Source organism: Thermobia domestica, chromosome 16 (assembly GCF_964235325.1).
Source record: "Thermobia domestica chromosome 16, izTheDome1.hap1.1, whole genome shotgun sequence".
In the NCBI taxonomy this organism is placed as follows: domain Eukaryota; kingdom Metazoa; phylum Arthropoda; class Insecta; order Zygentoma; family Lepismatidae; genus Thermobia; species Thermobia domestica.
The window spans coordinates 186,062,813-186,088,397 of NC_137469.1; the positions used below are offsets into that span (position 1 = coordinate 186,062,813).

A 25,585-nucleotide genomic window follows, 5' to 3' on the forward strand; every position below is an offset into this window, starting at 1 on the left:
TGAAGGCAAAAATTATGGAATAGAGACCATGGCGACATCTCATGAGAAGTAGGTAAACTAGAACTGGGACTGTGTAAGTCTAGCTGAGTCGCGTTATATGTGGATGGTAGCGACATCCAACGGCGTAGCAGATTATTGTTAGGATTAGCGTTGTCTTGACGCAAACCATTTCTGAAAGTGCCCACTTCATTGCACATTCAAATAATTTAGATGGTACTGGCACTCTGCGTCTAGGAGACCCTCTCCCGAGCGGCTTGTTGTTAAAGTCAGCCCAATTCAATGTGGGGGGTTCGAGCCGGGTGATCCCTCCTAAATAAGCCACTGGTTTAGCCATTTCTAGCCATTTTTGAAGTTCTATTTAGCCAGTTTCTGTGTATGGCTGTTGGCAACACTGAGGCGGATGGACTATTTGGAGGAGAAGTACGGTTGTTTTACTTTAGGGAACGGATCCGTAGGTAGTGAAATGTACAGAAAAATTTGCGTAAGTCTTTAATTTCCCCATATTATATCTAGAACAGAACCCAAACAACCCCTGCGGTGCTTCTAACCCGTTCCTACCAGTACTACTATTACCTAGTGATGTGCAATGGGAATATTTCCGGTAATGTTTTCCCTGACATATACATTCACGGGAAGGAATTTATTTCATTTTTCATATTATCAGAAAAAAAATACTTTATTTTCATTTATTATGATTTACGTTTTAAATAATTTGGAGGTTGAAAGAATAAAATTCGTTGATTACTTTATGTAACTAATTAATAATATATTTTTTTTTAAATTCCCATTTCTATTTGTACTAGAAAGTAGCATAATACTAAGGTCAATGTTACGTTAAGGGCGGCTAAGGGATTCTTGCACACGAAATTTGCAATTTCTTCACTTCTTTCCATTAATTTTCGTTTGATTACATAATATAACGTTAGGTTAGGTTAGTTTTGGTCCCCTTAACGGAACATGGACCAATAGTAATTTATAAACGATGAAAACGAACCAGTTTGTAAAGTTATCCAGAAATTCTGTAGACTATAAACCCACACCGAACAGCCGTGTGGTTTTGTAACTTCAGTCCGGTCGTTAGGAATACATGTTGTCATCATCCTTGACTCGAATTTCGCTCTCTGAGGAAGAATCAGACATGGAATAAGTGAATCTCTGTAGTTGTAAACACATATACATTTAAAATATAATGTTGTCAAAATTAGGGTTGCATCTCAGGATGTTTCGTTAGTTCTGGCGTTTCCCGACCTATGTTAATTAGGATTTGTTTTGTTTTTCATTACCTGTGTATACATGTGCCAAGCGTTGTTACAGAATTTTTGTAACACCGTAATTATTGTAAATAATTTTAAATTAGTGATTTAATAGTACACAGTAACAAAGCACAGTGTACTTCAATCAACATTCTGTATATATGCCATTATTTACACTAGCAACGTTACGAATTTTTCGACAGACTAAATATCTTGTGGCAGTTGAATAACCTAATTTCTTTATAACGTAAGTAATTAATGTGTTTACAATATCAGTAGTAGGGTCAAGTTTTGAAAATTCCTTAAAATGTAAGTTTAAACTGTTCAGCGGTGTAAAAGTTTGTGGACTTTCTATACCAAGTGTTTTGAACATATTTACTCGTATAAGACATATTTCTAATAAATATATATTTATGCGTACCCTCTAAATATAATAAAAGAACATAATAGGGCTTAAGTTTAGAGTTGCCCCTCCAGTCTGAAGGTGCCCTTGGGCTTTGCAACATACAAAAAACAGTGCTTAAAGTATTAAAAATTGTTACATTTCACTTGACTTCAGTACTCCGTGGGCTTCACAAAAATTTAAATTTTTTCTTCATTATTTTTGCGCATCCGTTACACCTGTTCGCCATATTTTACAACTACCATGCTGCTGAAACCTTCCGCATCCGGCAAATAGTACTAACTTCCACATATCTTTTTTCAGATTAAACATAACTCTCCTGCCGAATTTACATTCCTAAACATCAAATAAAAACTTCAAATTATCATTTCTTACCTCATTGCTCCTGTAAATTTTCCTGATTTTTATAAAAAGCGGAGGGGTAACTCTAAACTTAACCCCATAATAGCGTTCAGAATATACGTTTTAAAGAATCTTCTGGGGATAACAGTGACAAATTACTCTGATAAAAAACTAATTTCATTTACGGCAGTAATCATAATATAGCAATAGAATGCAGTTTCCTTTTTGTTTGTACACACATTCCCGAAATATTCCAATTTTAAAAATCTTCCCGGGAAGATTCCCAGGGAATATTCTCGAAAAATATATTCCCGGGAATTTGCACATCACTACTATATCCCTACTCGTACTACTATTACTACTACTTATACTGTTTATCCGTATAGTAAAACTGCGTGACTAATAACGTAATATAACGTAACTTAATGTATTTCAACCAAGTGTAACTGAATGCAATACAATTTGGTCCATTTTTACGATTTTGAAGTTGGTCCGGCGATACAGCAGTAATGTCCAATGTGTCCAATGATGTATCTCTGAGCCATTATTTTTTTAATTGTTAGTGTGTTTGTAGAAGAAAATATACCAACGTGAGGGTATAAGATTCACAATGTAGCAACGTGAATTTATACATGTTTATGAATCAACTTAGCGGTCAACTTTCCAATGCCGGCACCAGCTTGTATACTCAGAAAAAAAAAAAAAAAAAAAACGAAAATGCGTCTCAAAACTACCCTAAGGTGAAGCTAACCCGTTGCTACCTCTATGTTACTTATCTCTATCTTACACTACTATACTGAAGCGTCCTACTTGTCGATGTGTAGGTGGCTCGAGTATATTAAAGTTTACTCCGAGTTAGTATTTCACGTAAAAATTTCGTATTTTATTATCCTCCAGAATTTTTCGCCCTCATCACAAAATTCTACTTAGATGGAATTCACGGGATTCACCAGAAATAATGTTGGTGCAATTTTACTATATGCATCCAACGGAAACATTTGGCCAATTCTTAAATTTGCTCATTTTATCTCGGGAACAGAATGTACCGTGTGGGGATTCTTACCCGTTCCTATTACTACTCGTACTGCTATAACTACTTATACAATGGATTTGTATAGTAAAACGGCACGAATAATTGTTTAAAACATAACTCTTTTCATGGTTTGTGTGTAAATACTCGGTACGACAAAATACCTACAATAAAAAAGAAACCAATTTGTGCTAAGGTGCCACCAAACAACACGAATGCATTGTAAGTGATTCAAACACTGCGAATCTCGTGCTCTGGTGTGGGTCCTAGTAATTGCATATCTTGGGAAAGATTCCTCCTGGGGTCCTGCTAGGAACGTCTGTTACTAAATTTGGTTCGTTGTACTTCATTTCTATTTCTACAGAATTTCTACATTACTTTACAAACTGATTCCTTTTCACCATCTGTTTTTACTTGCTTTTTTCTAGTGCAAACGGAACTTAAAGAATCATATTATTAATTTGTTATATAAAGTACAGTTAACGAATTTTAATTTTTTAAACCCCAAGTAATTTATAATCGAGAAGTAAATGATAATAAATCAAAGTAATTAGTTATATGATTCTTATAATTTAGAAAACAAAGTAAAGAAAGGGAAATAAATTACCTCCCAGGTCCCAGCAATCTACCTGGGTATATGCCAGGGGACAAAACCTGAAATATCATCAGCTTTTATTTTCCGTCCCACTGGAAATAATCCCACCGGCTACCGGTGCTGGTGCCGCTTCGCCTAACCTAAGGTAACCATTTTCAGTCTAACCAAACATCTCTAGGTCATTCCGTTCTGTTCTTAAACAAATTCTGTGCATAGTTTCTCAACGTAACGCACAGTTATGCGAAGTGACGTAATGACTAGTTTTTCGATTATCTCTATTTTCCAGATACGCTAAAATTTGTATAGCATTGCTGTCATGTTTTATTTTAAAAAATATAAGGTAGTAATATAGTAGAAAATATTTTAGTGTGGCATTTTCTGTGTTCATCCAACAGTTATCTACGTTGAGTATTGGTAAGTGTATTAAACAAAAGAGAGAGAGAGAGAAAAAAAAAACAAGAATCGTATCTCGATAAAATGTAATAATGTATAAGAAAATTATAATATGGAAAAAAGAAGATATAGGCCTGTGATATCTCGTATGTAAGTAGAAGAATATAATAAGTTAGGTTTTTCTTTGACGTGGGTAAAATTTAAAAAATCGTATATCGATGAGTATTTCTGTATAATTCTGTATTTTCGGCTTTTAAGTAGGGGAGGGTAGTCCACAGTGAGACAAAATTTCTTTTCTGGCGTGTATTTATTATAATATTAAAAGAATGAAAAAGGTAAAGTAGCCATTTTATGAGAAGATATCTCAGCTACAATTTTAGATACATTTTATCAAAAAATGGTTTCATGGTATATTGGGAGGAAGCGAAATATGACCTAGGCCCTAATGTTTCACTCTGTACCAATAGTGGTGCACAGTGAGACAGAAGTTAGTAAATACATTTATGCTTCTAGATATTGTTTTTAGACTAATTATAACAACAAATAGAAGGTTATGTACACAAGCGAACACTTGCACTTTCAGGCTTTTGAAGTTTTCTTCGTGTTTTCCTGCTATTTTACAAACGCATAACAATGCATGCATTGATTTCCATTGAAAAGGATTTACGTTTTCAAAGGAAACTAATGCATGCATTGATATTCTCTTGTGAAAGAGCCTGATGACACGAAAAATTTTAATTAAGCAGCGTAACAGTGGAAGTGTTTTTCTTGTGCACAAAGCCTATGCTACTCAAGTAAAAACAAAAAAGTGACATCGATTTTGCACTACAAACAATCATGTGCAAAATATCTTAACGGAAATCTATGCTTCCAAAAGCTAAAAGGAGACTATGAAATCTTTCAGTCTCTTAGTTTGCATTTAGATCTGTTAAAGTACAACAGGGAAAACTAAGCTACTCTACTGAAAAAACTATAGCATAGGCTTAAGAGTAATATGATATCGACATCGTCAACAATTCGCAAACATGTGCAAAAAATGTCTTAGCGCAAATTTATGCTTCCAAAACTAAAAGGGAACTTGATGAAACCTTCCAATCTCTTAGTTTGCATTGGAAGCGGTTTAGGCAGAACCGTAGCAATATCAGATGGCCCAACGACTGCTATATCTTTTACGATAGGCTTCAGAAACACATCCACTTTGGCACTTTTCCTTAAATAGGAAACTACATTCACCTTTTCTTGATGTATTTAACATTTCGCCGACATGGAACACATCCCTTGGGAAACATAAACACAGGATCGTCAATCAAACATAAAGACATCCGTAAAGATAATTGGAGTTCCGATAAACGTCTAATTGATAATAAATTAAAACTAAGGTATATTGAGAGTAATGCTGTTAAAGTACAGACATGTTATCAAAGTATACAGTCTGACAACTTAAGTTACAAGCATAATAGAAATAATATAGTTATTTTCCATCAAAATGTACAAGGGTTTTCGTTATATAAAAAAAGCATGTTGGAAGAACTACTTTTGGACAAATTGTTGGGAGTAAATTTAATATGTATAACAGAACACTGGTTACAATCAGGCTGCTTAGAATACCTAAGCATTCCTGAATTTCAGCTAAGAGCAGGATACTACAGAAGTAATAGAGATAGAGGGGGAGCCTGTATATATGCAAAGAGGGGTCTAAAAACGAAAGAATGCATTAGGTTTAAATATTTAAATGTAGAAAAACACTTTGAAAGTTGTGCATTATAAATAGTAGATTATAACCTTGTAATTGTATGTGTGTATAGAACTCCTGACAGTGATATAGAAATTTTTATAAATAGGATAGATATGATACTAAATTATTTTATGAATATCAAGAAGACCGTCGTAATTGTTGGCGATATCAACATAGACTTTTTACAGCCTATAAAACACGAGGTAGAACTTCTTCTAGATTCATTTAATATGGACGCAATTGTTAAAGTTCCCACACGAATTACAAAATACTCTAAAGTGCAATTGACCAGTTCATAGTGAGCAAACATCTTAACCACAACACAGTAGACGTCTTCAACAGTGGTTTTTCAGACCACCTTGCCCAAGTACTCGACATACATGTAACTCCTAATAAAATTGTTTGTAATGCAAAAGCAAGTAGTGTAACATACAAAAGAAAATTTAATGACGAAAATATACAATATTTTAATCACCTTCTCAGGGAAGAAAATTGGAACGAGCTTTATATACATAATCAGGTTAATGAAGCTTTCAGTTATTTCATTGACACCATAAGATCCTATTTCGATCTAGCATTCCCTGTTGTAAAATGTGTAACTTCAACAAAACAATCAAAACCCTGGGTAACACAAGGGATCGGAATAGCAAGCAAAAAAATGAGACTTCTTAACAAAGCTAAAACACAAGGAAATCTATCACCACATACAGAGACATATTACAAAAGATACAAGAACATATACAAACGGGTTCTGAAAGCAGCAAAAAAATTACACAATGACACAATCATTAAACAATCAGATAATAAGTCGAAGGCGTTGTGGAAACTAGTGAAGAGCGAGTTAAGCTTAAACACTCGTAATGATGACGGTAATTTAGAGGTAATTAAAAATGGTAACATAATAAAAGACCCTCGTATAATTGCTGACCTATTTAATAACTATTGCACAAACTTATCACAAACGTACAATAATGATCCAGCATTGTCCACTTCCAAAATATTCTCAAAAATTTGCAACAATACAATGTATCTACATCCAGCTACTAATGCAGAAATAATAAAAGTGGTAAAGAAAATGAAAAGTAAATGGTCAGCTGGCGTAGACGGTATACCGCCAAGTATTGTAAAGAAAAGCATTAAATATATTGCTGACCCTCTGTGTTTCCTCATAAATATGTCGTTTTCACGTGGAGAATTCCCTAGTATATTAAAAATTGCAAAAGTAAAACCAATATATAAAAAAGGCGACAAATCAGCGCTTGAAAATTATAGGCCTATTTCGCTTCTCTCAATTTTCTCAAAAATCTTAGAAACCACAATGAGTGTCCGGCTAGCATCCTTTTTACTTAAACATGATCTAATAACACACGAGCAACATGGCTTCCTACAAGGGAAATCAACGGAAACCGCAATATTTAACTTCGTGGAAAGTATACATAAAAGTTTAGATAGTAAGGAGAAATGTATAGGTGTTTTTCTGGATCTTTCGAAAGCATTTGACTTAGTGTCACATAGAAATTTTCTCTCAAAGCTACAAGATTACGGAATAAGAGGCATTGCATCCAAATGGTTTCAATCGTATCTGAAAAATCGGCAGCAAGTAGTGGAAATTACATACAATAACAGGGATACAAACCAAGCTACACACTACATATCAGAGAAACAAGAAATAACATGTGGAGTGCCACAAGGATCCGTATTAGGGCCGCTATTATTTTTGATATATATTAACGACCTACCAAGTAATATTGCTCCAGCAGAAGCATCCCTTTCTGCAAATGCCGCTCATATTATAGTAAAAGGTAAAACAAATGAGGTTGTTGAAGGTAGTGCAAACGAAATCCTTTGTAAAATCTCTCACTGGGTTAAAGAAAATAAGCTTAAATTAAATATTGAAAAGACACAAGCAATCAATTTTCATCACATGCGCAACAAACATGCACAGCCTAGGAACAATGTAATTCAAAATAATGAAATAGAATATGTAAACTCAACTAAGTTCTTAGGAATTTGGATAGATAAAAATCTTTCCTGGGATGTGCAAATAACTAAGCTTAGTAAAAAATTAAACCAAATATATTTCGCAATTAAAGTTCTTAAAAATGTTTTAAGAGAGTCTACTTTAAAAACAATTTACTTTGGATTATTCCAATCGAATTTAACGTATGGTATTATATTTTGGGGAAATACACACAAGGCCAAAGTAATCTTTACGATACAGAAACGAATAATAAGAATGCTGGCAACTGCTAAACCAAAAGATCATTGCAAACCAATATTTAAAAAACTTCGTATACTTCCAGTACCCTGTTTGTATATTTTAAATCTATTGATATTTGTAAAGAAACACCTACAAGGTATGCTTACGCGAGTAGAACAGCAACATGGTCATGATACAAGAAACAAAGAAAACTTTTCTATTGTAGAACACAGAACAGTATTATATGAAAAAGGATGTAAATACGCGGGTATCATGCTTTACAATAATCTTCCGAAAGAAATAAAAACTCAGGACTCTGTTGCTAAATTTAAAAAAGAACTCCAGAAATATTTATGAGAACATTGCTTTTACTCGGTAGAGGAATACATGAACTGCTAAGTAAATAGAAACGTTACAGGATGTACAGTAAATCAATGTCATTACTTGCTTTTAGCATTACATATTTGTTGAAGGGTTTCTAAATACACTGCAAGTAATAATTGCTAAGTTTATTTTTAACAATGATGTCATGTAAAATGTACAGTGTAATAAGATGTAAGAAGTAAGGCTTAATTACTAACATAGTGTATGTAATTTTCACTATTATTGTTTCTTTTACTTTTGTATTCATATATAAATGACGTGTCCGCTTTATATGCATTGTATTACAGTGCTAAATGTATGAAAAAAGGACGAAATAATTACAATACAATACAACACACGAGAACAAAATCACCTGGAACTGGCACACGATCTAAATCGGCGAATTCACTTAGGTAGTTTTCTGAAAGAAGATCTGACGCGTCATTATCATCATTCGAACCACTCAGGATGGTTTCAATGTTGTCATTAATCAAAGGTTGGTCACTTTCGGTTTCGTCAAGCAAGTTACAAGCAATGTGTTTTTTTCTTGTTCCTGTTGATTTTGTTTTCTGGATTTGGCTTGGGAGTAGGGCTCACTCAGAAGTGTCTGTCTAAATAGAACTTTTTGCAGTATTGTTTTTCTTATGTTCTGCTGTCGGAAAACCACGAAACTCAGCTGGTGAAACAAATGTTTTTTCAGAGAAACCCTCCTTTGAAGTTTGGTAGATATTGCACTGCTCGGAATCCTTATCACATTGAGTTGTTTATGAGCGGTTGGGGGGGGGTGTTGATTTCGCTGATGTGTCACTTAGAGTGCTGAATATGGAGGATGTTGATGCTTCCGGTGTCGTCGTTACTGTTGAAGGTAAAAAAAAAAAAATAAAAAATCTGAGTGGTCAAAGATATGCTGGTCAAAGGGATAAATTCCTGTGGCTTTGAAGCCTGCATCGACGTTAGTTGGTGTAAGTGCTTTACCAACGCATTCTGCAATTTGGTAAATAGGCAAGGGAACATCTGGATTTCTCAACAATCAAGAATCAACTGCAGCGTTGTAGTACACCTTTAAAGGCCCAAACACTTAAGATATCTAGAGGCTGTAACTTGTTACTGCAATGTGGTGGTATGGTAAGTATGGTAACACCGGAGTTCTTTGCCATATCAATTACGCGGAGAGAAAAGTGGCTTTTGTGATTATCGAAAATTAACAAAGACGGATTTTCCTTAGAATTGTGTGAATATTGAATAAAGTGTTGAACTTCTGGAAATATGTCTGCTGTCATCCATCCTGAGTGATTTGCTAATCCTAAGGTTCCTGGAGGAGCTCCATTTAGCATGTGCGGCTTAAAGTTTTTCCTCGGAAAGAGCATTACAGGAGAAAGAAACGTTCCACTTGCTGAGACTATTGCTATCACTGTCACTAATTCTCCTTTCTCTCCACTAGTTTATTTATTGACTTGTTTTGTCCCTTTCTGTGCTATGATTTTTTTTTTCTTTTTGGACTGTTGTTACGCCTGTTTCATCCAAATTGAAAACACGCGATCCATAAGCAAACTGAGGAAAACGACTATACACCGCTTTTAAGTTTTCAAAAAACGCATTGACATTTCCTTCACTGAAAGCTGTTAATCTAAATACACTACAGCGCTTTGGTTGTCTTACGGTAAGGTTTGGGTTTCGGTACAAAAGCCCTCGCATCCATTCTACATCTGCACATTAGTGTTCTTTCCATGTTTCCGGTATTTGACTTCATTTCTAACGGCCATTTCGTATGACAACTCACGTGGTGCTCTTGTTGTCAATCGATAGCTTAACTTGCTGCACGAAACGGTGTACTCTGCTAGACTCTTCTCTTCCAATTCAGAAAAATCTTGCGAACACTATAATTCGGTTGCATCTTGATTGGAACATCAAGATTTTTTCTCTTCTTGACGTACTGAAATAGTGTTTGAAAGGACATATTCTCCTTTGCTGCTTTTTGTAATGAGTATTTCTGTTCCAGTACCAATTTCACTGCCTCTTCCATTCGTTGCGGATCACTATTTCCTATCTTTCTTGGAATACCTCACCGCCTCACCATAATGAACCTAAAAATAAAGATACCATGTTAAAAAACGAGGAAGTAAGTTCCCTACATTAGCATACTAAGCATACAAAAAAGGCTGCACAGGATGGGAAAAGTTAGGCCGATATGTAAGATTTGTTACCGTATCACAGAGGAACTCGAGTAGTGCTTTAACACACCCGTGCTGTTCCTAGTAGGTAGGCCTTTCGTGGAAAGGAAAAATTATTCAACACTGAGTAGTTGCTAGTGTAATGTAGATACAGATAGGGATTCAGCTATATTGTGAAATGAATGTTTTGTCGAAGATGATATTTTATTGCAATCTTCGGAATGGTCTCTGTACTTGTAAGGCTTTGACTTTGATTTCTTCTCCAAAGTTAAGAAACCACGAGAACAGTAGCATTTTATCACCAGACTACCAAACCTAGGGAAATCAATAGTTGCATGTGTAATGGCGCCTTGTTGGGAGGGCTTCAAGTAGATACTTTTCAAACGTTACATCCAATGTTTTTAACTCAATCCATATTAATGGTGACCTGGAAACAATGCTTGCCCCGGGCGCCACGTATTCTGATTACGGCCCTGCACCCACTATCCCGTAAAGTTGCACAGAGCTTGTGAGTAAACGTTTGAAACATACGTGACAATGACGCCGTGAGCGAAAATATTGCTTTGGATTACATTCGAACAAATATAAAACAGTTGGTTGTCCAGCCACTTGTTTGCATAGGTTGCCATTTTTTTTAAATTCTCTTGTTTTAATAAAGTGATCAAGATTATGTTGACGAACTTCATGAACCTGAACGACTGCTCATCTAGAAAATAGGGAGAGAAGGGGACAGACTCAACAATAGGAAAGAAAGATAGGTCTAAAGTCCAATAATCTACTAAAAAGCGCATCACTTTTAACGCACTTACTAGAATTTCGATGACAATATTAGTAATGTGTTGTAGCCGGTGTGCGAATTATCGAGGATGAGGCGGAACCCCCTGTAAAACTTGACAGGGGTTGGATAACCATAATAAGATTTGTTTTTCTTTATATTAATTTCTGAAATATATATACGCTTCATCCTCCTATAAAGTTCCCGTTAATTTGCATACTGCTTGTAGCTATAAGCTAGGCTTTATTCCTTTCATAGGCACACTTCTGGAGGCCTACTCTCAAATATATTTAGTGACAAGTTTCGTATTCATGCATGGTACACAGTGAGATGCCGTCTGACTGTGTACTACATGTCTGTGTCTCAGTGTGTACTTTTAAGAAGGTTAACAAAACAAGTCGATTCAATTAACAAGAGCGAGTGACTGCTTTCACCCGCAGTGAACCGAAACAAATCATGCCTCTTTTGAACTGTACCATCACAATAATATAATACAACGTGACGACATTTTGCAACAATTGCCTTAAATCAACAATAGTCGTAACTTTAGAAGTGAAAAAATAAAAAAAAATACCTGTATTTCCTCACTCGTCCACACCATGCACAAGCCGACTAAGCAACTGACTGCGAACTGATAGGGTTCCAACTGAGCGAGACATCTGGCGTCAATCTCGAAAAGCTACAGAGAAGACTTAAATGTCTCACTGTGGACTACCCTCCCCTGTATCATTATTTTGGTATAAGTAGTAGCAAAATTTCGGATATTTTAAAGTACTGCTTTAAAACACCGTAGACCATAAACAATTCCAACCACTACTGAATTTCACCTGATGCGGCAGTTACCGTTGTTTTCTTCCGGCCCGATTCATATATTTTGTTAAAGCGAATAATATTTTTCTTATTGGTTTCAGATCTATTGGTTTTTCTCAAACATTAACTGCTGAAGGTTTTAAATCTCCGACATGAACAGTTTTGTATGACCGAAATGGCCTCACATTATTTCAACTTTGACTGTAATAAAATTGAATTAAAAACAGAAAACAATCGTATTAAAGTTGAAATGAAAACAGAAAATGAGTCATGTGAAGAATGTAATTATAAGCTATGTACTAGTAACACTTATGACCATAAAGACCCTCTTGCAGTACATGTGGAGTATAAGAAACGAGAAGGTGCATCGGAAGGAGAGAATATCGCTTTAGAAAGGAATGAAGATGAAACGATATCAGATTGGAAACTAACTTCGAAAGCAATATGTTTGGTGAAGCGCTTACCAACGGCTGATGTATTTGCAAGTGCCGAACGTTTTCGCAGTAACATCAGACCAACATCTTCCGATGTTACAAACATCACAGAAGGATCAAGCAGTCACATGTATGCCACTATTGGAAACAAGAACGATGACGAAGAGGATGTTCAAGAAAGCAATAATCGAGAATTTGGTAGTAATGCACAGGCCCTGAGGTACGTTTAAATGCGTTTATTTCACCTCGGATATGTTGTGTATAAATATTTCTTTTCAACACTTGCAATACTTCGTTAAGTATTCCTTTTTCCTTTACCTTAAACTGTGTTATTGAAATCGCAAACGTTTGAACACAAATAATTCAACCTAATGCGCATCATTGTAGGAGGTAAGACAGTTCGGCACTGAGATAATTATGCAAAGATAATGGTAAATTGCTATAAACCACCTTGCACCTGGGCTTGAATATCAGGATTGAATACTTACACGCTTCTGAGTGATGTCAATATTCGGTAATTTTTTCCTATTACAGGGAACAGTACCTTGTTGAATTATTTATATCTTTCCCTTCTCACTCAAAAAGTTTTCATGATATAAAAATCATATTTTAGTATTCATTTATATATCGGTTTTGAAACTGTAACATTAATATATATACAAAACACCTTAGTAATTAAAACTACCAAATGTGGATCACACGAAGGAATTATCAAGTTTTTTTTTTATATAAGATTGTTAACGTCACAGAATCCTTTCACTTATTGTGATTGCTTTAATATTGATGCATCACAAACGAACTCTTACTAGACCAACCATAAATTCACCTTTTCCTCTTTTAGAAGTAGCCTATTTTATATGGCTCATTAACTTAACTGGTAAAAGTTCGTTTCTCAGAAGGTTATATCTTTAGATGGAGTGTCTCATAATATGCACTTGTACCATCGGTAAAGCTTATAGATAAAAGGTTTCTTCTTGTTACTTTTGTATGACATTTGCAGGCAAAAAAATGTGGTCTGTTAAAAAACGCTTTCATTTGTTCTTTGAACATTGACCATGTTACGGGGTCAAGTTTGCTCACTGGAAGTGTGATAACTTCCGGCATTGGGATTACTGTTTCTGTCCCAAATCGCGATAGATTCCTTCGATTTCTTGGAGTTCTGATGTGATTCTCACTTTCCTCATTGCACTATTGTTAAGCGTTTCATCTTTTCCGTTAGCCTGGGTTCATAAACATAGGATGTTTAAACTTAAAATAACCATTCTACAAATAAATGTTGACAGTTAAGTAGCCCAAGGTAAGAGAATCTAAGAGGATTAAAATTAATTGAAATCGATAGAATTTGATAACATTACAAAGAGAAGGAAGTTATAAATACTTAACTACTCTCTTTCAAATTTTTCAAGGAAATACATTACTTCGATACTTCATTTTGCTTAGGTATAGACAGCAATACCTATTCTATAACGAAATGTTATCATGTTATAACTTTAGGGCTTTTTCTTTCTATTTTAATAATAATTAGTCGCCTAACCGTTTAATGAGAAATATTGAAACTGGTACTTTGTAATTTTTTAATAAAATGGGGGGCAAACACTCTATTAATATAATGTGTGCTGTTGTACGTTTATTTAATAAGTAAGCATTAAATTATTTCAGTGATTGACTGTAAGAAATTTATTAACTCAAAATTTTAAGATTTTCAAGTAGACTACTTTTGATAGAAACTGCAAGATAAACCAGAGAATGAAGAACGAAAACATTTAAGGCTTTCAGCTACAGTAACTGCCTGATGTAGGAAATCACTTCATTTGACCCTCACTGAAACTTTGTTTCATGCAGTTTTGACTCTTGCCTTTAGGCAAGCTATAACCAATATTCAACCTGCATATATCATAATGGCGTGATGTACTGTTACTGTAGAGGGAATATAGGTTTTGGAATTAGCCATATAGATTCACACTCACATTGGAAACGAAATGTGAAAGTTCTTTGTGTTTTCTTCCCTCTCACCACGTAAAATTTAATTCAATGATGTATTACATTTAAATAAATACAGATAAGAAATGATAATATATAATGCTTATTTTCATCAAGTGTTTCTTAGACGTCGAACATAATAAGTGACGGTTGACCACAGTGGTTGCTAAGAGTGGTAGGTCATAGTAATTTACTAAGGTTAAGGTACATAGTGGGCTTAGTGGATCGTGGTCTGAAGTAGTGAGTGTTACATGGATGAAATTTTTATTGATTCATGCTTTTCGGATACCACATAACCTTTTCAAATCTGAAATATATTGTAATGAAATGTTTGATTATTTTCTAATATTTTCTTTATGTCAGATTAAATTGTTCAATAGAAGTATAATATTAAGATTACACGTTACACTAGTGATGAGTAATGTCTTAATGTTTCGGATGGAATTCTCGAACTCCTTACACTGGGATGTTTTAAGCTCTTTGTTGGTTATTATCATTGTATTGATGGCATTTCGGTGGATTCATTAATAACTAATTGAACGTGTAACCCATCTATATTTAACACAATATTACCTTATGCGTTCCAGCCCTAATGATTCATAACTACTAAGAAGAGATAGAAAACTTCTCGACTGGAACGCTTACGATTAGGTATTAACTATTCCATCTTCTAACAGTCCTACGACAAATGAAATGTTTTTCTCTATTTTTCTTCTATGTTTCTCGGTGTTCAGTTTCCTCTTTTAACTCCCAATATTATAATTTTAATTTCATCGATTCGTTGTGTTCTTATTTCTACATCTTTCTTCCCTTCCGTTTCGACTTATATGATGATATGAAAAGGAAAATCTTTTGTTCGTGTCCAAATTAGTTGGCCTTCCTACGTGGGATGCCGGCTAATTGTGCCAAATTTAGAATGTGTATTATACGTTCAATTGGTTATTATTTTATTCATGGCAGAAATTGATTAGAATTTGAAATTTTACCTTTTTTGCAATTTTGCATTCATGACTGATTGGTCTTATTCATATATGCTTTCTTTATAACTGATGTCGATGTCTGGGTGAGTTGAAATACTGCACCCCTGTTGATATTGTTTGGTTCTTGTACTATAGGAAGAGATCGTTTAATTATCCTATCCCAGTGGTTTCAGCTCTTTAAAATAATTTTCGTGTCTGAAAATAAAATTTTGTACTTCCGTTGTGCTGTGTTCCGCCAGGGCTTATTTCTCCGTATGAAACAGCTTGATGTGTCTCTCACGCTCCTTGCATCGATATTCCATTGTTCGTCCTTTTTGTACTATGTAAGTTTTCCCGTATTCACAGGGAATATAGTGTATTCCTGGTGTTTTAAGACCCAAATCGTCTTTAAGTGGACGGAGTAGGTTATGTTAGGTTAGGCGGTTTGTGTATGATTTTGATGTGTCTGTTCATGTTTCTTGCAACTTTTCCAGATAGTTTCCCACTGTATTGCAGGACTGCCATGTTGACTGGATCTTCAAATTCTGAAGTATTTTCTTTATTGGAAAAGGCCCTTTTTAGGACCAATCGAATGTCATCTTCCTTGTATCCATTCTCCAGTATGGTCTTCGTGAGATGTGCAAGTTAACTGGAGAAGTTTTCTTGGTCCGAGATGATTTTGCTCTAAGCGCAAGCGTGCTAATGACTGTATTGTGAAAGCTGTTTCCATTAAGATAAAGTTCAGTCTGGGTAAGTTTTCTGTAAACACTGTGGCCCACACTCCCAGCAGGTTTGCGACGAATGAGGATGTTTAGAAATTGTATGCAGCTTTCTGTTTCTATTCCCATGGTAAACTTGATGTTGCTGCGTTGATTGTTGAGAAATTCAAGGAACGATCGCAATGCATTTCTCCAACGAGGCCAGATGACAGAGGTATCTTCAACATATCTATAGAAACACGTTGTCTTTAATGGTGCTGATTTTCGCGCTTTCTATTCGAAGCTTTCCATGAAAAAGTTTGCCACTGGTAATCCCATGGCAACGTCGTTCGTTTGTTCATAATACTGTCCGTCGAAGAGGAAATATGTGGAAGTTATTGTGATCTTGAATAAATCAACAGTCCTCGACGAAAAGTACTCACTGATAAAATGTAACGTGTCTTATACTGGGACCCCGGTAAACAGAGAGACCACATTAAAACTGACTAGGATGTTGTCTGGAGAAATGCGTATCGTGTTCAATATTTCCACGAATTCATATGAGTTCTTGACGTGTTCTTCACACTGTCCTACCAGCGGTTGAAGAAGAGTAATCAGGTACTTAGCCGCACAGTAATTTGGGTTTCCAAACCCACAAAGAATATGTCTAATTGGGATGTCAATCTTGCGTACTTTCGAAAGTCCATACAGCCTCGGTGGTTGGCAATTATGTGGCGTAATTTTCATGCGTATTTATTTTAGTATGTTGGTTTTCTTCAGCAGGTTGGTAATTCTACGTTCATGAATGTATGTGGGCTGTTTCTTAAGTTGTCTATAATCCGAGTCGTTGAATAAATCCGACATCTTCCTGTAGACTTCAGTGGGTATGAGTAATGTTGCGTTGCTTTTGTCCGCTCGCAGTACAGTATTGCTAGCGTCGTGACGAAGTTTCTTAATTAATTTTGTTCTCTTTTGTGATGATTGGTTTTTGCATTCTGGCCCTTTTTAGGGCATGAGTTTTGGCAATCTGGCCCTTTTCAGGGCCAAACATAAGTCCTGGCGCATTGCTTCTGCTTCTTTTGGTGTACCGCTAGGCTGTACTGCTTGTAAGAAAATTACGCCACATAATTGCCAACAACCAAGACTGTATGGACTCCCGATAGTACACAAGATTGACATTCCAATGAGAACCATTCCTAGTGCGATTGGAGGGCCAACTAACCGTCTGGCTAAATATCGCACCCGTCTTCTTAGGTCGCTAGTAGAACAGTATGCACACCACGTTAAGAATTCATTTGTTCGTGGAATTATTGAACACCATACGCATTTCTCCAGACGACATCGTAGTCAGTTTTGATTTCGTCTCTGTGTATACAAGAGTCCCAGTACAAGTAACGTTATATTTACTCAGTGAGCATTTCCCGCCGGAGACTGTTGATTTATTCAAGACCCCAGTAACTCCCACATATTTCCTCTTCGACAGACAGTACTATGAACAAACAGACGGCGTTGCCGTGGAGTCATCTCCTTCACCAGCAGTGGAAAACTTTTTCATGGAAAACTTCGAGCAAAAAGCACTAGAATCAGCACCATTAAACGTATCGTGTTTCTAGAGATATGTTGATGATACCTTTTTCATGTTGCCATGGGAATAGAAACAGAAGGCTGCATATCATTTCTAGAAATCCTCATTCGTTGCAAACGTAATGACAGTTTGGGCCACTGTGTTTACAGAAAACTTGCCCACACTGAACTTTGTCTTAATGGAAACAGCTTTCACCATATATCACAGCAGAATAAAGTCACCAACACGCTTGCACTTCAAGCAACAGTCATTTCGGACCATGGGCATGAGAGATGCATGAAGCTTTCTCATCCCGACATATCAGCCCAGGCGGACATACAGTATAACGGAAGGACATAGAGTTTTATTCTCAGACACTAAAATTATTTCGAATATCTCAAACCACTCGGATAGGATAATTAAACAATCCCTTGCCATAGTACAAGAAACCAACAATATCAACAGGGATACAGGATTTCAACTCACCCAGGCATAGAAACCAGGTATAAAGAAAGCATATATGAATACGACCAATCAGCGTCAAGCTATAGACCATTCAACCAAAGACACGGATTCTTAAACCTCTCCTATATATAGTACACACAAACAGTATATGTAGTTAGTATAATCGCCCTGAAGACGAGAACGGAGAATTCTTGAAACGTCGACTCTATCATCGGACTTCATCTGGCTGATGAGCTCCTCCGTGACTAAGCGGTTAGCGTACGCGCCTTTGGCGTGGGAGACGCGGTTTCGATTCCCGGCGGGAGCTCATGTGGTTTAGATTCCGCCTTAAACGTTAGGTCCATGTCTCATATAGCTCATATAACACGGGACGTTAAACTCAAATTCAACTCAATTCACCTGGCTGATATCCCTAGAACATATTTATAATATTACCGATATATGATGCGATATATTTTTCTCTACTGTGCGCCTCTAGTACTAACTCTGGATTCTAAAAATATATTTATAACTCAAGAAATATGGATTTTCAAATGTTTAGTTTCTTCAGTATTAATTCTAATGATACAAAGTTCTGTAAACGTTACTATGCAAATTTCCCCCCCCCCCTTAATCTAGTTCTTTTCTCGTTCATTTGATTATTTTCAGTCCTGTGTCATACATTTTAACTTGGTCAACTTCTCTGTTTTACTATTAATATTAAAAGTATTAGTAGTATTACTTAAATCGATATTTATGATGATGCTGGTCTCAAGTCGTTACCGTGTACTTATTTTACACGCTTGTTATGAAATCGGTTCTTTACTTAACACCAGAAAAATGTTTGACGTTTGTTGTGATCACACTCTTATAACCGGATTTAGCACTACGTCGTAAATACTTACTTATTTACTAATAAGTGTAAAAGTCTAAATAACACAAATATTATATCACTTCTAATAGAATTCAATAGTCCTGATAGTCAATAAAGAATATAAAAGTAAGATCATTACAGCATATTGTGTTGATCTTATTAAATGCATAACTAGTTTTTCGCTCACGAACATAACCTTTACTTCAGTAGTACATACATTGTCTTATAAACAATTGGTCACATATATGCATAAATAAAGATTATGAGGCTCATACTGTAAATAACTCATGAACACAAGATGGGATATTTAAAGTAGCAGGATACCAAGTACGGAAGTACATTCGAGAAAATATTTGAAAATGCTTACAGATGGTAGCGAGTGTAGGTAGCTTACTGTAGTCTACAGGTTTCCTTGATACCTCCATATCAGGTGGGAACCCTTCTTTACAAGCCAACACAAGCATATTTACCCTAAATTTTGTATAGAAGTGGAACATTATACACTGCCAGAATGAATTCTGAAAGTGATTCCCTGGATAATGAAGTTCCAAATTGCGACATACTAAAAAAAAGCTTTTCATGCAGATGGCGAAGAATTTAAAGCAAGGACTGGTAGAGCCTATCAGAATAAGTAATGTGAAGGAGTGGAATCTCACATAAGAAATGAGCACAGCCAGTTAACATATCAGTAAAAAGCGATGCACAGGAGAAATAAACATGCAGGTAGATAATTTATCAGAAAAAGTAAACGCGCAGAAGAAATAAATACATATTCAGGTAAGACAAACCAACAAGAGGAATAAATAATAAAGTAGATAAAGAAGTAAGAAGGAACTAAACGAGTGGATGAAATAAAAGGTGAAGTGACCAAATGTATTTAACAGGTGAGAACATGTTTGGAGTATAGAAAGTGAGTTACTGAAGAATATAAGCAATATGAATAAACAAGTATGTAAGGTAACCCAACAATTATTCCAACGTGTTGATAAAACAAGTTCCACTCGTTGTTGTTATCTGCTCTATCATTTCTTTCTCTTGTTGGTTTATCTTTCCTACCAAGACATTTACCTGAATATTTATTTATTTCTTTTGCGCATTTAGTTTTCGTGATAAGTTAGCTACCTGCATGTTTATTTTTCGTGTGAGATTCCTCTACTGTGCATCGCTTTTTACTGATATGTTAACTGGCTGTGCTCATTTCTTATGTGAGATTCCACTCCTTCACATTACTTTTTCTGACAGGCTCTATCAGTCGTTGCTTTAAATTCTTCGCCATCTGCATGAAAAGCTTTTTTTTTAGTATGTCGCAATTTGGAACTTCATTATCCAGGGAATCACTTTCAGAATTCTTTCTGGCAGTATATTCAATAAGATAAGAGAAACAATGACATGACAATTATGCAACAAGAATTAACCCGAGTTGAAGCAGATCATGGAGTGCTATTGCGGAAAGTAGAGAAGAGCAAGTCATTTGTCAGGATAATATAAACGCGCGTACCCCTAGTAATCATGACAGTAAATTATGGCGAAGTGAACAATGCGAATCGTGTTTTGATCAGGGTTTGAAAAAACCCAACCCACCTGGACCCATATGAGTTTTTTCGGGTTTAATTGAGATTTTTCAGGTTTAGTTGGTTTTTTCGAAATATATCAATGTCTTTGGGGTAAAGGTGTTAAAATGTGATTTATGTTTCAAGATTGTCGTTGTCGCAACTTGCAACAATTTTCCATTCACTACTGTTTTGAAAAAATGGCCGCCATTTTGAAATTTTACAATGGATCGCTGAGAAAATCTATACAGCAAATTTAGAATGTCTCTGCTTCTACCCTCGAAATTTCAACTTAAAAGTCTGAAAATTGCAACCTGCCCACTAGTTGAAAAATGGTCGCCATTTTGAAATTTTACTTTGATCGCCGCCAAAATATATATATACAGCTAATTTAGAGTGTCTCGTGCTTCTACTCTGAAAATTTAAAACACCGAAAGTTGTTCCCTGTAATGTGTATGTGGTATAGGCAAACGAACAAATGTAGATCGAGTCATTCCAGGAGCCTTAGCAACGTTTGGCGAATATGAATATCAAGTATATTAATTTAAAACAAAGATGTAACTCATGTATTATAAAATAAATGTTTCAAAATGTGTTACATTGCAAATATTTTCGAACTTAAAATAAATCGTTTTATTGTTGAAGTTCACTTCCGATACTTTGCGTTTTCAATTACGGGAATTTCCCTAGCACTAACAAGGCGGTTCTTTCCCGAAAATGAATTTAAATCAATTAACAAAGAGATAATCCATTTGTGGTGGACAACGTCGTGTCTATGGCTTTTTCGGGGTACTTCCGTTTCCTCCCACCAATTCCATCATCATTCACTTGCTTTAATCCTCAGTTCTCTTAGCCTAACAGGCATAATCATGGGCATAAAAAAAGAAAGAGTAGTGGTTTCCATAACCTAGTTTGATGTACTAATGCTCATAAACATGATTTAATTTTTTTTTTAAAGTAGCTTTCGGAAAAATTAAACTACACAATTGTGCATGTTCGGTCGGTATTGTATATATTTTTTTATTCTATCTATCTGCACAATTGTGTAGGTCAGGGCTGAAGCTCCTAAATCTCTCTTAAATGTAGCTCTAAGTATCAGGATTACATCCCACCGCCCCAGCAGAAGTTCGCCCTGGATCCGCCCCTGATGGTAAGCATATATGGATATATGATGCACTGTATTGTTTGTGTCTCAACTAATATCGATCGTTTTTGATTATTTTTACAAACTAACCCAGTATCAATTTATCATATTTACAGAGTGCCGAAGTAATAAGGAGAAGTAATAGAGTAGTAGACAATACCTCATAAGGGAGAAGTAATAGAAAATGGTAGGAGACGTTCTGTTAATTTTCAATAAAGAGTTAATATAGTGAATTTCAGCTCCGTAAGTTGAACGGCTTGTAAGATACTCAATTATTTTTCGCTAAAATTCGGATTTCCACTATACTTTAGGATATTATTATAATGAAAGCAATATGATAGCATCCTAGTTTGAATCAAGCCTAACTATATACCGAAGTTCATTTCATTTGATTTCAATTTGGCCGTAAGGATTAGGCACACTATTTACTCCTTTTCTTATATATTAATTTATATATCGCAGATTCAGAAATGTATTTTTTCCTGGAGTTAGTTCCTCTAAAAACTCATAGTTTCGAAGTAGTTCGAGTAGTAGTATAAGTCCTAATTCTATTATTACAATTACAAATATCAATATCCAAAAATACTTCATGCTCTTGTTTCATGTAGAGATACTCATCTCAGATAAGTAAACAGAAACAAGTGAAAAAGGGAAATGAAATCCTTGAAAGTAAAACGTAGACAAATTCACCCGTGTTCAGAAGCATATTTTAAAATCACGCTCAACCCTAGTCATAGGAGGTGGTTAGTTGCAGTTATCACTTTCTCGCCACGTAGGATATATAAATACAGCAGAAATAAAATAACTGTTACTGTCGGTCTTCGTAGTTGTGCGTGTTGGAGCAATGCGCTAGAAATTATTTCTTTTGGCGTGGGTTCAAACCCGGGCCCAAGAATTTATTTCTGTTTTTTATAAAAAAAATAATACTCAAATTGTGATTTGCTTACGTTACGCGTGCAGTTTTGCTATACGATTCTACTGTATAAGTAGAAGAAGAAGTAATAGTAGTAGTAGAAGTAGTAGGAACGGATTAGAAGCCCCGCAGGGCTCATTTTGTTCCACCTTGCCTGCCATGATATAAATTTTACCTCAGCTGCTTTTTCGATTTTCTTCAGCCCCAACAAGGTGACAATTTTCTTCTCTTACAACTATAATACACAATACATACGCCAGAAGGTTTGGACCATGCCCGCAACCAGCCACAGAGATTTATAGGGTCCATGAATATGTTAAGAGGGGAACAAGTGATTAAAAATTATTTTACACATATCTAAATTGTTTCCTGTGTTGAGGTCTGCAGGTGCCACGAAACGTTTAGGGGCCCACGTCCTCTCTACCTCCTCTGATTGCAGACCTGGTTTGGAGAATCACAAACTGCAACGAATCAGAAACGTGTTTTTAGTTTCTATGGTTAGAGTCGAGTCTTAAAAGAAACATGCTGTTCAGACGATGCTGTCTACAATATAGTGAGCAGAGTGGGTTGGTGCGTGGTGGGCCGCAGTGGGTCATGGTGAGTGATGGGTCGCAGTGGGTCACATGCTGTTGACCCACGACCACTGACCCACTGACTCACTGACTTACAACAACTCTAGCACTTTTCAGAATATCCGTACATATTTTGGAAAAGTTCCAAACGATGTGTAATGGTTTTAATTTAGATTAATGTATTATGAGCCTGCTGTTTTACTTTTGAATGGAATTACGTTTCGCCATAATTTTTTCTACATTTTTTTTAAACGTTAATGAGCAATATAAAATACAACTGTTTTTCGATTTGGATTGGTTTGGGTTAACAACTTGAAAATGGAATCGTTACGTTTAATGTCCCACGGTTATGCCTGTTAGTTTAAGGAAGACTATGATTGATGCAAGTGAATTATGATGAACGAATTGGTGAAATGAAATTGTGCGAGTGGCCGGAGAAAACCCACGAACTCGATGTTGTCCGTCTCAAGCTTACTTGCCTTGGGAACGAACTAGGCAGTCCAACCATCGGATAATTTCGTAGGCGGGGTCTCAGTTTCGATTCCCGGTGGAAAAGTCTTTGAAATATTACATTTCTTTGATGTATCCCTGTTCGTGTCCCTGCCATTCAGGTTAACCTTTACTTTACGGCTTGTCAGTACACTGCCAGAATAGTAAATCCGTTCTTTCCTGCGTGTCACTGTCCTGACACAGGCGAAAGGTCTACTTTGACCCGCGAGCACACCGGTTGAGAACCAACGTTTCTGGTTCCTTTCACTATGGACTATCTCTTCATACAATAAGGCACATCATTTAAAAAAAAAATATGTGTGCTCGCGGGTCAAAGTAAACCTTTCGCCTGTGTCAGTACAGTGACACGCGGTAAAGAACGGATTTACTTTTCTGGCAGTGTAGTGACAGCCGTAAAATAAAGGTTAACTGGAAATACCTGTAAAACGAGAATAACCGAATATAAATAGATACATTACGGAGCTACTTTCGGTCCTTTTTTTTAAAAAATTTAAACTTGATTTCACTGGACTACAGTATTTTATCATGACCGAAATCAGTGTTTCATCGTTAATAAAATATTGGAATCGTAAACGTTTGCAATTTGCTACATAGGCGAGTGTTTCTTGACTGTTACTTAAAAAGAGCGGTCTTAGGATAATGGCTTGAGCATTCGCTTCGTGAGTTAGGGGTCCGCGGTTCGATTCTCTCCAAGGATATTCAGAAAAAAATTATAATTTAAATGTTGATATTTGTGATGTATAATGAAATGAATAATAGTCAATTTCTCTCGTTCCTAAATGTTAGAGTTCAAACGACTTCTTTCACAGGGAAAACTAACAATATGACGTCACAGTCTACAATCTCGATTCCTACTGTTTGAAAACTTCACGTGTTTCGTAAACAATTCATGGATACAAACGGCTAATCAACCAGGGCTAGTATGAGTCATGAAGTTGAATGAAACGTTATTCTGAAATTGTTACTGTGTTCTTCTACTCTTATTAGAAATAATAATAATATTTTCGTTCGCCATTTTCAACACGTTCCATACATTCGTTCAACATAAATTGATAAATGGGAACTATTTTTTTATATTTGTTTGTATATTATGTTAAAATATCAATATAAAGCATACATAATCTAATGTCTCTTACCTAAAGAATAGGTGTTACATCGAGAGAGTATCGTGATACAGAAATCCTACTTAGTTTCTGTTAAGGCTTCCGAAGGTTTGATTTTCATATTATCCAGTAGCTGACACCTTTTCCTCCTGATTTGTTTCCACAGTATCTCTTATAAGAAAATTCATCCTGATAGAGGGTCCAAAAACATTATTTTCATTTCCTTATCTTCCGTATGCTTATTTGCACTGGAATAGTACTTAGTATTTAGGTCTGAAATATTCAGTAATAATAGTAATAATATAGACATCAAATTCGGTATGACGACACATTGTATTAAAATCTGTCAAAATCGCCGTATCGTTAGGTTGAAGGTACAAAATAGTCGGAATTGGAGAGAAGTGTCAGGACACCATCTGCATACGTCCCTACAACTATCTAAATATTAAAACGAAAGTTTCGAGGCAAATTTCGTGTAGAAGGCAGGGATCCTGATCTCAGAAGAGCCGTAAGAAATTTTTTTTTTTAAGTAATTGTTATGCCGGCTAAGCTACAGAACACGTCGATGATGAGAATGAAAGAAATATTGGAATAAAGAAAGTGGTAGGAAGCGGAACCCGGGGAAAACCTATACACGCGTTGTTTGTTCAGCACAATATCCAATACCCGGGAGCTGGGTGGAACAGGGTGAACCATAAAATTGACAACACTTCAGTAATAATAATAATAATAACAATAATAATAATAATGGTACTAAAAGTTTTAAAGTT

General features: G+C 35.7%; 1 protein-coding gene across 5 annotated transcripts in view; it reads left to right on the forward strand.

Annotated features, from left to right (window-relative positions):
- Positions 1 to 265: 265 nt before the first annotated feature.
- The window catches only part of LOC145673563 (uncharacterized), a 33,139-nt gene continuing 7,819 nt past the window's right edge, over positions 266 to 25,585 (forward strand). For 2 of the 5 annotated variants that reach the window (XR_014128787.1, XM_081743388.1), the window contains exons 1-2: positions 269 to 481; positions 12,172 to 12,724. Coding sequence is in view for 4 of the 5 variants with exons in the window: in XM_081743388.1 (XP_081599514.1) it covers positions 12,237 to 12,724 (488 nt within the window). In the remaining variant the exon portion in view is untranslated. Of the gene's footprint in view, positions 482 to 850; positions 1,501 to 12,171; positions 12,725 to 25,585 lie in introns of those variants that run through there. The other 3 variants (XM_081743390.1, XM_081743392.1, XM_081743389.1) reach the window with 3 other exon arrangements.